The sequence below is a fragment of the Acanthaster planci genome, linkage group LG09 (assembly GCF_054643075.1).
Source record: "Acanthaster planci isolate LZ-2023a linkage group LG09, COTS_SCS, whole genome shotgun sequence".
Lineage (NCBI taxonomy): Eukaryota > Metazoa > Echinodermata > Asteroidea > Valvatida > Acanthasteridae > Acanthaster > Acanthaster planci.
In genome coordinates, this window is record NC_141785.1 from 4,132,049 (window position 1) to 4,145,810 (window position 13,762).

Sequence of the window (13,762 nt, forward strand, 5' to 3'; positions counted from 1 at the left end):
TTGCCTAGAAAATTGCACCCTCTCTTGGTCAAGCTCGAGGCTCATAGCAAGGTTTTGTGAAATGCAACTTGCATACATATACGCAACAAGAATCCTAGGGTGTGATTTGTCAGGTTTTTTTTATGGTTGTTGGGATTTTTGACCCCAAAATGCCAGATTTTTAGAGGCTTTATCAGTTAAGATTTGCTGTCTGTTTTTGCGCTTTGTGCAGAAAACCATATACAAGATTTAAATGTCACCACACGTATTCATACAATTAGCAATTATGGAGAGAGCCAACACCTTGTTTTGTCATTCAAATTCCTGAAATGTCCTTAATCCCCACTGCCAGACGTTTCATGGATTTTCTCTCCGTTATTTTTTCTATTCTATAATCTTATCCCTGAAATTGTCATTATACATGTGCTGGATGCACATTAAGAAATGTACTGCTCCTAAGGATGATGAACAAATAAATCAACTGGAACACTCCAGTCAATTTCTTTGCTCATTTTTATGGTCACATGACTATGTGAGCACCTACGCGTACAACTTGTGCATTTTAGTTAGGTTGCCCTGTCTGGATTGTTAGGAATATATTGCTGTTTGTTTTTCTGAGGCACCATGAAATTGGACCGGGAACGGGAGATCTTGTTTAGCATTTGTTAAACAGCTGCATGTAAATTAAAGTCCCGCTGCATAACATAACTGTGATGTTTGTGCAAAGTGTCAGTGACACAGACGTTACAAGTACACACGTGTATTTGGAGAGAGTTAGGGATCTTAAAGATGTTTTGTCCAATAAAATAAATGTTTTTTCTCCCTATCATTTCACATCGCGCTTCCTGCTTGACCCCCTGGGGCATACACCATAGCATCTGCAAATGTTATCTCGCCGAAGTCCCTGCAAATATTTATGGTGCTTCTCATGTCCCGCTCCCTTGACGGCAACTTTGCCAGCTTCTCATTCCATCATTACAAACTGATCCATCGGGATAGGAGTCAAAGTGGGGGGGTGGCTGTCTCTTACTACTAACGCTGTCGGCTGGACATGAAAAGGGCTTCTGTCTTTGTATTTTCATCTCCCTGTTGCCGGGGTTACCGGGCACTGATGCGGGAATTGTTTTTTTTTTCCGGGGATGTCAACTCAAGTAAGAAACAGAGTGAAAACTGCCATAAGCTGTTGACTGATGATGCGATGTGAAAGGCGCAAAATGCCTCTACAGGTGATTAATGGTCCTCCTGAATGTAAGAGTTTTAGATGACGGAGATATATGAAAGTGCCCGGCCTTTACATTGTGTAAAGCTGGTTAATGGTGATTTGAACTAAGAGGATGAGATGAGACATGAAGGTGCCGGAAATGCCAAAGGTTTATTAAACGCATCAGTTTGGATTTGAGCTGTTTGGCAAGCATTCATCTTCACGTAACATTTCTCCATACGCATACATTCAAGGGTTGACAATTTATACCTTTTTCGGGGGGGGGGGGGTTGCACTGTGTGTTTGCCTGTTGATTGGTTAGTTAGTTTTCATTGGTTTGGTTTGTTGGGTTGAGTTAGGTTAGGCTGAGTTGGGTTTGATTGGTGGGGTGGAATGAGATTGGCTTTGGCTCTTGGTTTGGTTTTTGTCATGGCTTTGCCTGTTTGAATTTTGCTAATAATAAGCATCTCCTTCTGACACTGTCCCGCTTAGGTTGGAAAGGTCTGCATTTGCTACTTTTAATGCCCTCTGTCAAGACTCAGTTTCATTAAGCTGTAATGAGCAGACAACATTGCTGAGCAAGGCTCCCCACACCCAGTGCCAAATCTATACACAGATCGTACTAGCCAGGGTCCAACCTCCAGAACCATGAAATCAAATTTCTCGTCCAGCACACACATCCCCATCTGAGGCTGCCCGCGTTTAATTGAATCTCAGCCCTGTCTCCTCCGCAGCACCCAACTGCTGCTGCAAAGTCCTACGACTACCTGTAACCAAACACGTCTTGGCCCGGGGGTTGCAGTGTGCATCTTTCCTCTGAAAGACAAACTGATCGCATCACAGTGTAAATTTGTTTTCCAGCCGGCCCGAGTGATGGCCAGCGTCGTTGGCTCTGCTTGATTCCCCACTCTCTCTCCCCCTCCCTCACCAGCTGTGTGAAAGCAAAAACTGTTGCTGAAGAGAGAGAAGACAAATGGCATAGCATTACTAGCGTACTCTGTGGGTGGTTAGATGCTGTCTTCTCGCATCGATTTCGCTACAAACATTATTGTCCCGTTAACACCGATATTACTACCACTGCTAGTGGTCACAAGTTTCCACTGATCTTGGGCAGCCTCGAAATCTCTGTAGAAGTGTGAGTGACACATAAATACAGTCTCAAGGTTTACCTGCTGCCAGAATTTTGGCAAAGTGAAGCATTCTGTCGTCTCAGGACAGACAGTACTGCATCTTCATTAAGAAAAGTGAGAGCCCGTGCCTGCATTTCTAAATATATCAGCTACATGGAGAGTTCCGTTATTTAATTAAAAGAGAGAGACAATGTTGTAGTTGAGTCCTCCAGAAGTCCTTTTACAAGTCCTGTCAGACCAGTCACAGGTGACAGGGTGAACAGTGAAAAAAAAGGAATGCTTTGTTTGTTTGTTTGTGTGAACAGCTTGTGGCTTCAGTTGGCTTGCAGCCTGTTGGCTTGTGATGGATTTGACTTTGACTCTGAAATAAGTTGCTCGGAGCCAATATGTTCTCTCATCAACTTCTTCTCTGGAAGTTATTTCATATATGGTTTGCTTGTTTTTTTTTTGTCCTTCCTTTCTGGCCACCCCCCCATAAATATCCACACCTTCCAAACGACACCACCAGTGTTCTCCCTCTGCGGATGTTACTTTGCCTCCTAGATTTGCAAACCTGCTCAGAGCAAACCCCACCGAATTGGAGCAGCCCGCCAATACTGTCTGGCCATCAGATGTGTCGCATTTGTGCCTCTGATTGAATAAGGCTCTTGGTGTCCCCTTTTCTTCCTTCTGACAGATTATAGATCACCGCCTTGGTCGCAAGTGCAACCTTATAGCACCTTCTGACAGCCTGCCAATATTTCCTACACTCAGAAGGACCCATTAAAAATTCTAATTTGGTCCCCAATGAGCAATGAAGGCACCTTTTTCCATTGCCTAGCATCCAAAGTAGCCATTTTAGAACTCTCCAATCCCACTGAGACTTCAAAGTGATCAGCAAGGGTTTTGTTTTGAGACATTTTATCGTGGATTTTTGGGGCTTGTTATTAAAGACTTTTTTTCCTTCAAGGTGTTACCAGTCTTGAGGCATTTTCACACTACTGCCTCCCAACCCAGGTTGAATTCAATCCTAGGCGAGCCCATGGCTGCCCTGGGTTGAAAAGTGAATTTTTCAACCCTGCATTCATCCCAGCATTATTTCACACTTGTTTCATGTGAATTGAGCTTATTATCAGTGTGAGTTGAACCCAGAAATGAGTACAAACAATTTTCAACCCGAGTTGAAGCCAATCTCGGGGTTGACACAGGGTTGACAATTTTCAAGTGTAAATCTCTGCCGGTTTTCAACCCCACTTCAACCCTGCTTCAACCCCGAAATATGTCTAGTGTGAAAAGGCGTCATCATTGCTTTAGCCTGTTGTCTCTGACCATAGGAGCGAAATGCACTACCAGCCTGTGGCAGGCCCGTGCCAGGGTTGAAATGGGTAAATCATCTACATGGTTGGGAGGGGGGGAAGGGTCTACACTCTGGAGTCTGGTGTGTAAACAGTTGTTCAATGGCTTGAAATCTTCGGCTCGTCCTGATTTCCCACATGATCAAATCAGGTTTCCATTGTAGCCGAAGCCCTTTCATACAAATATAGGATCTGGGTCAAGCCCAGTAATTTTCTGTAACCCTAGTTGATACTGGCGAGAATCCAATACAGCTTTTATGCTGGAGTGGTTCTCAATCTACACAGGTGAAACAAACTTCAGCCCTGGGAAGGATCTGGATTTATAGGCTCTGCCATGGAGAAATGAGAACTTACTGCAGACCTGTGTTTGGATATGCGTACTGGCTTGAGCAGTACACCTTGCTTTAACCCTAATTCAGTCCAGGCAAGATCTGCTCATGGTCGATCCACGTTGATTTCAAAAATAGGAGAATGTGAAAGGGTCTCAGGAATTGGGTCATCAGTAGCATGTGGTTGATTTAGTGACCATAACGGTTAGAAACAGCTAGAAATCCCATGGTTTGAACCCTTCTTCAAAGAAGGCCACATTTTGGGAAAATATGATAAAATTGCAGCGTCCGTAGGTTTATGGAAAGCCTGGATTCTCACTCGTGTTTGGTTCCAGGTTCACATACTCCGTGCTGAAAATGAAAGTGGCAACCAGAAGCAGAACTTTATTTGCTTCCTTGATTTCTGTTAATTCCTTCACCTGTAATGCAGCCCTGTGTGGCCCAGTTGAGGGCAAATGTTGTCTGCTGGTTTCCTCCAAATTACCAATGTTACAAAACTACTTTTTCGTGAGTATTTCTAAATGTCAAACAGTTTGAAGGATGGGGAACAATTCCTTAAGGCCTTTATAATATGGAGTGAGGACCATTTTTACACCCCCTCTAAAAAACAGTCTGAATTCTGTCTATAAAATGGAATTGATTTTGGTCTCGTTCTTCTTTAGGCTATTGCCGGGGCTATTGTGGTCCCCAAACCAACAGACGCTAGCAGACGGGTTGTTCACTCTCAGGCTGGCCGCTGGCAACTTTTACAACAATAATTAGATCATCTCTTTGGCCAAGAAGGAAAAAAAAAAATGTGTCTGTCGAATAACCACTCGCGGCTTGAGCGGCTGGCTATACGCATTGTATCCAAATCACTGTGAGGGAGACACCTTGTGTCTCATGTAACAGCTAATCATGAGGGGAATTGCACACTGCGGGGGCCACAACATGTGGTTGCTGAATCGTAAATTGAATTTAGTCTGTCTGCACTAGGCAAGTGTTGCTCGCTCTTTCTCTCTGTCTTTTCCCTCCCCCCCCCGCATCCTTTCTGATCACTCCGTGTTATTGCTTGCTGCGGGCGCAGGAGGCGAATTCACATTGAGTACAATTTTCATCAACCTCGTGGCCCAAGGCAGCGGAGGGAATCGCTGGAAATTTACACGGCTGCTTTTGATCAAGGCAGTGTTTTGGGTTTTCTGTCTTAAGATGGACTGCTTGCAGAACGTATGGGCATGTAAAATGATGCAGTAAGGATCATAGAGTTTCAGTGGCTGGTGTCGTTGGTACATGACATGTACAATGCACCCATATAGGAGTGCAGACAAACAACTTAAATTGACTTGCTACCTGCAGTCTCCTATGCAGTGTTCCAGTGTTGAAGATTCACATCCTGTTCTTGCTACATTTAGATCTGTCTTCAATGAGGTATTGACTCTCTGATGAAGTGAAAAAAAAAAGTTGTTGTGGCTCTGCCACAAAACTTTAATTCAATAAATTAACATGATACTCAGTCAAGCCTGAGGAGTAGACTGCCCTTGTTGAGTCACATAGGGGATAGAGTCAAAAACAGAAACCTACTTCTGCTGTTGAGCTGCAAAGCCTCAAGAAAGGGTTACTAACCCTCAAGTCACGCTGCCCCTCTGCAGCATTGGGAACAGGACTGACTCTCCCCTCCTGCCCTCCCCTTCCTTCCGCTGGCTTCATGAATGTTGTTGATAAAATTGATTCCCAACTTGTCGGATGTGCTCTCCGAACATCGCGGGAGCCCTGGTGCATTGTTTTGACAAGGAACTCTCGGCCGGGGCATTTGGGGGCTGTTGAGGACATTTTCAATGCACAGTGCCATTTGTGACATCAGGAAGCACCGGGCTGGGAGGACTGCTTTCTTGTTCTATCATATGTTTTATTAAAGGCTGAGTATTGCCCCTCCACCCTCCCGATCTTTTGGGACTTGACAAAACGCAGTCTAGGAATGGACAGAGAAGTGTCTTTTGCTCGATGGTCAGTGATTCTGTCAATGTAGCCACTCTTCACACGATGCTTTCAGTGGGGGACACAGCATGCTGAGTTTCATGAGAATGACCCAAGTTTGCCCGAATCAAAACTTGTCAATATACATGTATAACAACCTGCCATACATGTATAAAATCTCCCCATCCCCTCAAAGGAAAACAAATCTTTTGTTGTTCAAGATGTCATGTGCTGTTTTTTACATCTGCATTGGAATTACATCTTAACACCAGGGGACTAAAGAGGGTGCGTGGTATAGTTAAAATAAATTTTATGCAAATGAATCTGATGTCACAACACGCGAGCATGTTTGGCCATGTGGGAGTATTCTTTTTGATCTTTATTTTTTCTTCGTTTCTTCTCTTTTTTTTATTGGCAATTTTCATACATTGACTTTTCCTTCCTCTTTCCCGACCAAACATGTTATACATGTATGGGGTAACCACTGAGCATTTTCATGATTCTTAAATATTTTCACTTTTCTTACAGCATTGTGTCAGGATACATATTAAACAGGAATTAGCATTGAAGATATCAGGCACAAATCTAAGACTTTAGGAGAAAAAAGGGTCAGATCATTAAAGCTTTAGACCCTGAAAGGGTGATTTTGTTAAGGTTATTGAAATCAGCACTGTTTTTGAAGAGTTTGATTGCACTGTGAATCTTTCGTTTACTCAAAAGATTTCTTGTACGTATTACTTACTTGATATTTTATGTGTATGTGCTTGGCCAGTCGTAAAAGAACCATGCAATGAATTTTTATGAGGATTATTTTTGTGTAGGTCTGTGCTCTTCGGTATATGAAGATGGTTTGACATCTGTTTATGAGTTATGTGAACTGAAAAGTGCACTTTCTAAGCATTAAAAATTGATCAAACATTTCTCGACAAGTGAGGGCACTTTTGCTTTTATGTACTTGTTAATCCAGGAATTGTTCGCTGTTAACTTTTAATGTTTTCATGTTTAAATTTTGACCTCCAAATTTGCCGTTGAAACATTTCTGAGAAAAGGTTGCTCACCGGATGTACATGTACTTACACAGCAAAAAAAAGCTATAATAGCAGTGTTTGAAAAAATCTGGAAAAATTTGTGTTCAAATCAATGCAACATTGAGGTTGAGTGCCGTGGTTGAGATTCAAATGGAATTAGCTTAAAAATCTCTAAAACATGGACTAAAATAGCAAAACAAAAATTTTAAATTAGGTTAATTGAACCCAAAGGTGCAATTTCAAGGGTTTTAGTAAAATTTTGTGAAATATTTCTCTTCAATATCCCTTTAAACATGCATTGAAGACTGGTTCCAGAGAATGGATGTGACTAATGCCTGAGCTGCAGGCGAGGACATTATTAGCGTTCATTCGCCTGAGCCAGTCTTAAATGTTAATAAGTTTAAGCCAACCAAGTACATATTTGTTCCCTTTCAGTCAGAGAGTCAAAAGAGGTCAATATATGATAGATTTCCAAAGAGTTTGTTCAAGAATTTTACTTTCATTTTCCCGAACACACTCATCCATTTTATGGTATATTTCTTGTGCAAGCAGTCGAGACAGATCTTGTTATATTGGCTTTTTGCGCATGGGTTCTGCGTGCTGCAACGCATACAGACCAGTATGAATGGATTGACCAATAGCAATGGATTTAAACTATCTGGTATCCAGGTGCTAGCTCGTTGTTAGGCTGCGGGCATTGTCAAGTCGCAGCAGGCATTATCAAATCTTTAATACATGACCATGTTACACATTGTTGAACCTGTCAAAGGTATACGTATTTATGAATGCCTGTTTACATTCATTACAAAATTGATGACATACAACAGCAAGCGAAGGAAGGACCTTAGATACATCATTCATGGAATGTTCTTTTCTTTGGCTGCAGCTGATGCAGGACGCGGAGGAGAAGCGTCGAGCTCTAGAACAGGAATATGAGCAGGCTATCAGGGAGCTCAGGGAAAAACAGGAGGAGATCAGAAGACTGCAACAGGTAGGCCATAGTCTCTCTCTCTGAGACTGAGACTCTCAGAATCTCAACTTCAACACTCACAGATTGGATGTCATTGAGATATGTGGGGAAGAAGTGGTTGTGAATTCTCCCACAAGGTTGGCCTTAATCTGCTCTGAGCAGGAATAAAAGAGGGCATGTGTTGAAATGAAATTGACTGTCACTTTGAACGCACTCACCGTATAGGTATGCAAGTTTATGCACCTTTGATGTACAGCACGCTGAGTACGCGCAACAAATTTAGTCTGAAATTGATGGTCTTTGTGTGCATGCCAAATGCGTGCAAGAACCCAGTGGGAAAACTTACTACCATATGTCTTTCTTTCGCCGGTGAGGGCGCACTTCAGCTCAGGGTGGATTCCACTTTCTCTGAGATATAAATTCAAATGAAAGACTTGTTGTGGGTTGTCTCATTGAGCTACATGTATGGGATGGCCATTGTCCACCAGAAAACCCCAACAGTTTGGTGTCCCTCCATCCCTCTCTGTCTGAAATGCTTACACTGTAAACACTCAATTTGAAAGACTCATTGCTCAGCTCCCATGGAACTTTTACATCAGAAAACCCCAACTTGCTCTCACTGCAACCCTTCGAGAGACCCAGAAATTTAGTTGAAAGACTCGCAAGTTGGGTCTCACTCTGCTGCAGCGTATGAAAAAAAATGGATACCAGAAAACACCAACAGGTCAGTCTAAGTCCAAAGCTCTCTCTTTCAGACACAAACGTAATTAAGATACTTGTGCAGGTCCATGTTAGGTGGATTTTATTGCGCTGTGAGAAAAATGGTTTCAAGGAAATGCCGACAGATTAGTTTCACGCCATCCCTGTCTGAGAAACCAAGAACTCAACTGAAAACTCATGGGTGAAAATATCAACAGGTCCAGAAAACATGCACATGAAGGCTGGTCTCGTGTCTTTCACTCCTCGGGGATGCACAGATGCAGAGAAACACTCATGAGGAGGCTGTGAACTGAACAATAAAAATATCTGAAATGCTGGACAGATGAGGCAGTTACATATTCTGCCACAGGTACATGTAGATTGTAAAGTGGACCTGCCAGCCAAAAAACCGTACCCTTTCAGAATTGAGCAAGTTGTCACGTTGGCAGATTTTTTTGTAAACAGCCCCAAAACCAAATTTTGCAAGCATTTCCTGCCCCTTCCAAACTAGCTGTTTTCTTTTCATTATTGTGTCCGCTGCATTCACTGCCCCTGCAGAAAAGAAAACATGTTAGCCACAAAAGAAAAAAAAAAGAAGGTCCCCGGAGGACACATTTAAACTTCACTTCAGATATCCATTTGATTCATGTGTAGCCCAAGGTACAGGTACCCTGTCTGTTTAACGTTTGCTACACGTATAAGAGTAAGAGATACATGTAGCTGTCAGACAAGGGTTCATGTATCAAAGCCCTCACCGACATCATAGTGGTACTGAGGGTGCATCACTGTTTGATATACATCTAATTTCCTTCAGATGGCTTGACCTTTTACTCTGTGCAAAAGTCTCATCACTTCATATGCTAGAAAGATATGTGTACAGGTATATATTTAATCTGCTCTTAACCACTTGCTGCCGGGTGGTTTGAAAAATGCAGTGTACACATTCGGGCGAATTTCAATATTTTCAGTTTTCAAAAATCTTCAAAAATTCATCATTTCAATTAATGGACAATTACACCCACATGAATTACTGTCTGATGGCCACTGTAGCCTGACAGACAAAATCTATTGACGCCCGAGTATTTCAGCCAGGCCTGCAGCCTTAAAAAAAGGGCCCAGATTGTGCGATGTTTTATAACCTCCTTTTGTTCACGAACCTGTTACAAGGCCCAGCTCTTTTGTCCCGGTTTTGGGCTCCCGGCTTCGTGTATAAAGCCTGTGTGCTCGAAAGCGGGTCCCCTGGCAGCAAATGGTTAATAAATGCCTATCTGTGTAGTCCTTGGTGAGTACACTCTCTCAGAACATATGCACCTGACTTTTGGTCAAACAGTAAACTATAACAGTTTGTGAACCAGCTACATGTACCTATCAGAATCCATGCCCACATTACCATACTTCTCTGGCTGTTGCATGTAAAAAACATGCATATTTTAAGAGCATAGTCTGTTCTGTGTTGCTATTTCTTGTCCCGTTTCAGTTCAGAGTGCAGAAGAATTTATAAGGAAAAGTAAACTGGCCTGAATATTCAGGCTGAAGTCCAGTTAAGCAGAAGAAGGTTATGATCATGGCAGTACATGTGAAAGGACGGGGATGTTTATCCAAGTTGAAGGTCTGCTGCAAATGTTGGCAGAATACTCGAGGCTTTGGAAAGGGGACTGAACCACTCTGGTTTTAGGTGATGACTTTAGTCACATGTGCTCCTGACAGCTTTGTGTTTTCCTATTCTTGAATCACTGGCAGGAGCAGCAAGTGGCCAAGCGGGACCACCATGACTCGGTCTCCCGGCTGGCAGCAAAGGTCAAGGACCTGGAGCGCAAGTGCGACGAGCAGAGCAGCAACTTTAGCCGGCTGTCCAACGAGCTGCTGGCCCTGCGCAATGAGGCCGGTAGCCAGCTCTTCACCATGACCGGGGCCGGAGCAGCTACTGCAGGGCCGGCTGACTCCACGGCCCAGCCTGTAGTGGGAGGGGTGGGTGTGGCCCCGTCCAGGAAGGGGACAGGGGACAAGGAGGACTGGCGGAAAATCGCAGAGGAAGCAGTTGTCACCAGAGCGTCAGCAACCTCAGTGCAGGCCTCTCAGCGACTACCATCAGAGCAGAGGATCAGAAGTAACCTTTCCAAAGGTGAGTGTCCTTTTGTTTGCCTGAAAGTGCCGTTAATTTTTTTGTTGTTGTTTAACTTTTTTCTCTTTAAATGTTTATTGCTGTGTTGTTAAAGATATTGGAGAAGATATTTCTACTCTTTGGTCGTTATGACATGTGGTGTATATTTTGAAAACTGCACGCAGTTGTGGTGAGAATCCTGATTTCACAACCAGTGCTTTTATTGTTAAGTTTCAGGATACAAAAGAGGACATTGAAAATACTGTAACTACCAGTACCCTGCACTGTGTGGGTTAAGTGCTGGCATTAGCAGTGACCATTAGCCTGCATGGTGTAGGTTAAGTGCTGGCATTAGCAGTGACCATTAGCCCAGCTATTTAAATGTTTCTTCACATATTTCGCCTTGCATCCCAATCCCCTCTGCTCCAGACCTCACTTCCATGTCTGACAACCTCCTGTCTGAATATGACATCATCCTGTCTGATGAGGATTCCCATTGGCTGTCGCTGGCTCCTCCTCCTTCCCTTCCCTTTGTCACTGACCCAACATCCCCGCCTGACAAAATAGACCCGTCCTGGCATCACGAAGCAGGTATCGGTCACAGAGCTTCCGATCCCATTCACAGCCACTGCACGTGAATATTCACGGATTTGTTTATTTGCATAAGACCTTGCCTGTTCATCATGCATGTTTTGCCGGCTGACCTAGCAGCTCAGATATGGACTCCTTGCGTACTTTTTGAGAAAAGTGACAAGATATATTAACCTTCACATTAGGCAAATAAGGCCACTTCCCAGTCAGTTGCTGTGACTTGGAGAAATCATTTAAATCATTTACAGGAACTGCTACTAGTCCCTGGTTTCCAGCGTGCTCATGCTATTGCCAACCACAGCCAAGCAAGGAACCCTTTTAGCATTCACAGCACATCTTAGGATAGGCATACGTGCCCGCTGTTCCCATTTAATCAGAATTGTACCGGTTTGTCAGTTTTACAGACCACCCAAAAATCGGAACCTTCTGATTATTGGAAAAAAAAAATTAAGGTCGGTACATGAGGGCACTATTTGAAATGAAATTGAAAACTTTTTTAAAGGAAAACATCTGTGCTGGTCCAGAAAAAAAAGTCAACATGTGTTGCTTTTGTGTTTTTAATTGTTAGTTTCCTGCAGTGTCAGTAATAATAATAAAGGCAGGTACATATAACTAGCTATCTCTGGACTTGTAAAACTATTTTTGCAGTCAGAAATAGTGTTCATATTTCTAATTTTGGAATGTTGGCAGGTATGGAATGGATGACAAGCGGGCTGCGCATTTTATGCACTATCCTATGGAAGAAGTGCACCTGCAACAAATTTCTTCCAGTAAACATTATATTGACACTCCGCAGACAGTACTCTTGGCACCAGTTCACACTGCAAACATTGCATGTACAGATGGAAAAACTGAAGTTTTTTGGGGGGGTAAATTAACTGCAGTTTTACAGAATTTAATCTTTGATTAACATCATTGTGTATGGGATCTTTCTCTTAATTTGAGAGGGCGACTTGTTTGTCTTTAACCACTTGCCGCCGGGGTTTACAGACATGGATGCTTTATACGCTTGGCCAGGGGTCTCCGAAATCGGACAAAGGGAACTGGGCCTGGTGACAAAAAACTGTTCTCGGAACAAAAGACCAGGCTGCTGGCCATTACCAACATTTTTTCACTCTCAATAGTGGAGATAATCCAGCCTTGTTTTGAAACAGTATGCCACGGTTTGGGGCATTTACCGGTAGTGCGAGTGGATTACCACCGGGGACAAAAGCACTCCACTACCACAGTGATGAGCTGCACAGGCACCGCTGCATGCTACTCTGGCCTCTTTTGAACAGAGGTCAGCAGCGCACTGTGCCAGGTTCCTGAACAAAAGAAAGTTATATAACACTGCACAATCTGGGCTCTTTTTCAAGGCTACAGGCCTGACTGAAATACTCGGGCGTCAATAGATTTTGTCTGTCAGACTAGAGTAGCCACCAGACAGTCATTCGTGTGGGTGTAAAGGTCAGTTAATCTTGAAACTGTCCCGATTATGTGCAGTGCATTTTTCAAACCACCTGGCAGCAAGTGGTTAAACATGTTTGTTAAAGAGGTCTCAGTTTAATTTTTTCATTTTAAAAATAATTTTTGGCCTTCCCTGGTGTACATCAGGCTGTTATTTTTGCCTTTTCATTTTCCTTCCCCCTTTTTTTCTTTCTCTTTTCCTCGTTCTTTTCTTTGTGCCTCTTTGCACCATGCCATTTTGCACCATTTTGTAGCTCCCGTACCATCACTTTTTTTTCTTGTGGACTTGCCTCCAAGCACTCCCTATCGCTTCCTTTGTTTCCTTCCTAAGCAACAGCCTTGCTAAGACACTCTAACCCATCAGCACCTTGGCACTTAACCCCAAGTTCTCTCACTGCACTGCTCTTTAAAAGAAAGAAAACGTTTAAAAAAATGATAACAGACCCAGACACGTTTAAAAACCTGTCTTGTGAAAAGAGCATCTTGTTCAGGTTTGGGAACTGAAAGGAATAGCCGGGGGGAACAACTCCATCTAAGACAAGACACTTCATCAGTGAACATCAAGGAAAGCCTATCACGAACTCTGCGTGCATTCACTCGCCGGGTCTCCTTGGGTTTTGTGGATAATAGGAGTTGGCCAGAGAAAGAAATAGCCCTGTGAGATTTTCAATTGAACTGTGGAAAAAAAATCCTCTGGTGGTTCACGTTAATTTCAATTTAAGAGCCCACTTACAGTTGTCTGCTCCAAGCCATCTCCGGCTTGGGCTGAAGGGGCGGGGGAATGAAACGGAGCCTATATTTGTGCCCCCTTCACATGGATGTTCTCTGGAATGCCGTTTGTGGCTCTCACGGTTGGTGTCTCATTTCAAGAAGAATCGCCCACCGGGGAACCCTGTTCTGCCCATCAGTATATAGGGGAACCTGATGCTTTCAAATGGAGAACAACCTCTTTTGATTGCTCTCTTTCAAGTTCTAGGGTTCCTGTCAAATTTGGGCCC

General features: G+C 43.3%; 1 protein-coding gene across 18 annotated transcripts in view; it reads left to right on the forward strand.

The window, feature by feature from the left end:
- The window catches only part of LOC110985335 (peripheral-type benzodiazepine receptor-associated protein 1-like), a 184,018-nt gene that overhangs the window by 119,700 nt on the left and 50,556 nt on the right, over positions 1-13,762 (forward strand). For 17 of the 18 annotated variants that reach the window (XM_087141264.1, XM_087141261.1, XM_087141262.1 and 14 more), the window contains 3 exons: positions 7,841-7,945; positions 10,364-10,745; positions 11,154-11,315. In XM_087141264.1, the coding sequence (XP_086997390.1) occupies positions 7,841-7,945; positions 10,364-10,745; positions 11,154-11,315 (649 nt within the window). The remainder of the gene's footprint in view (positions 1-7,840; positions 7,946-10,363; positions 10,746-11,153; positions 11,316-13,762) is intronic. The other variant, XM_087141272.1, reaches the window with a different exon arrangement.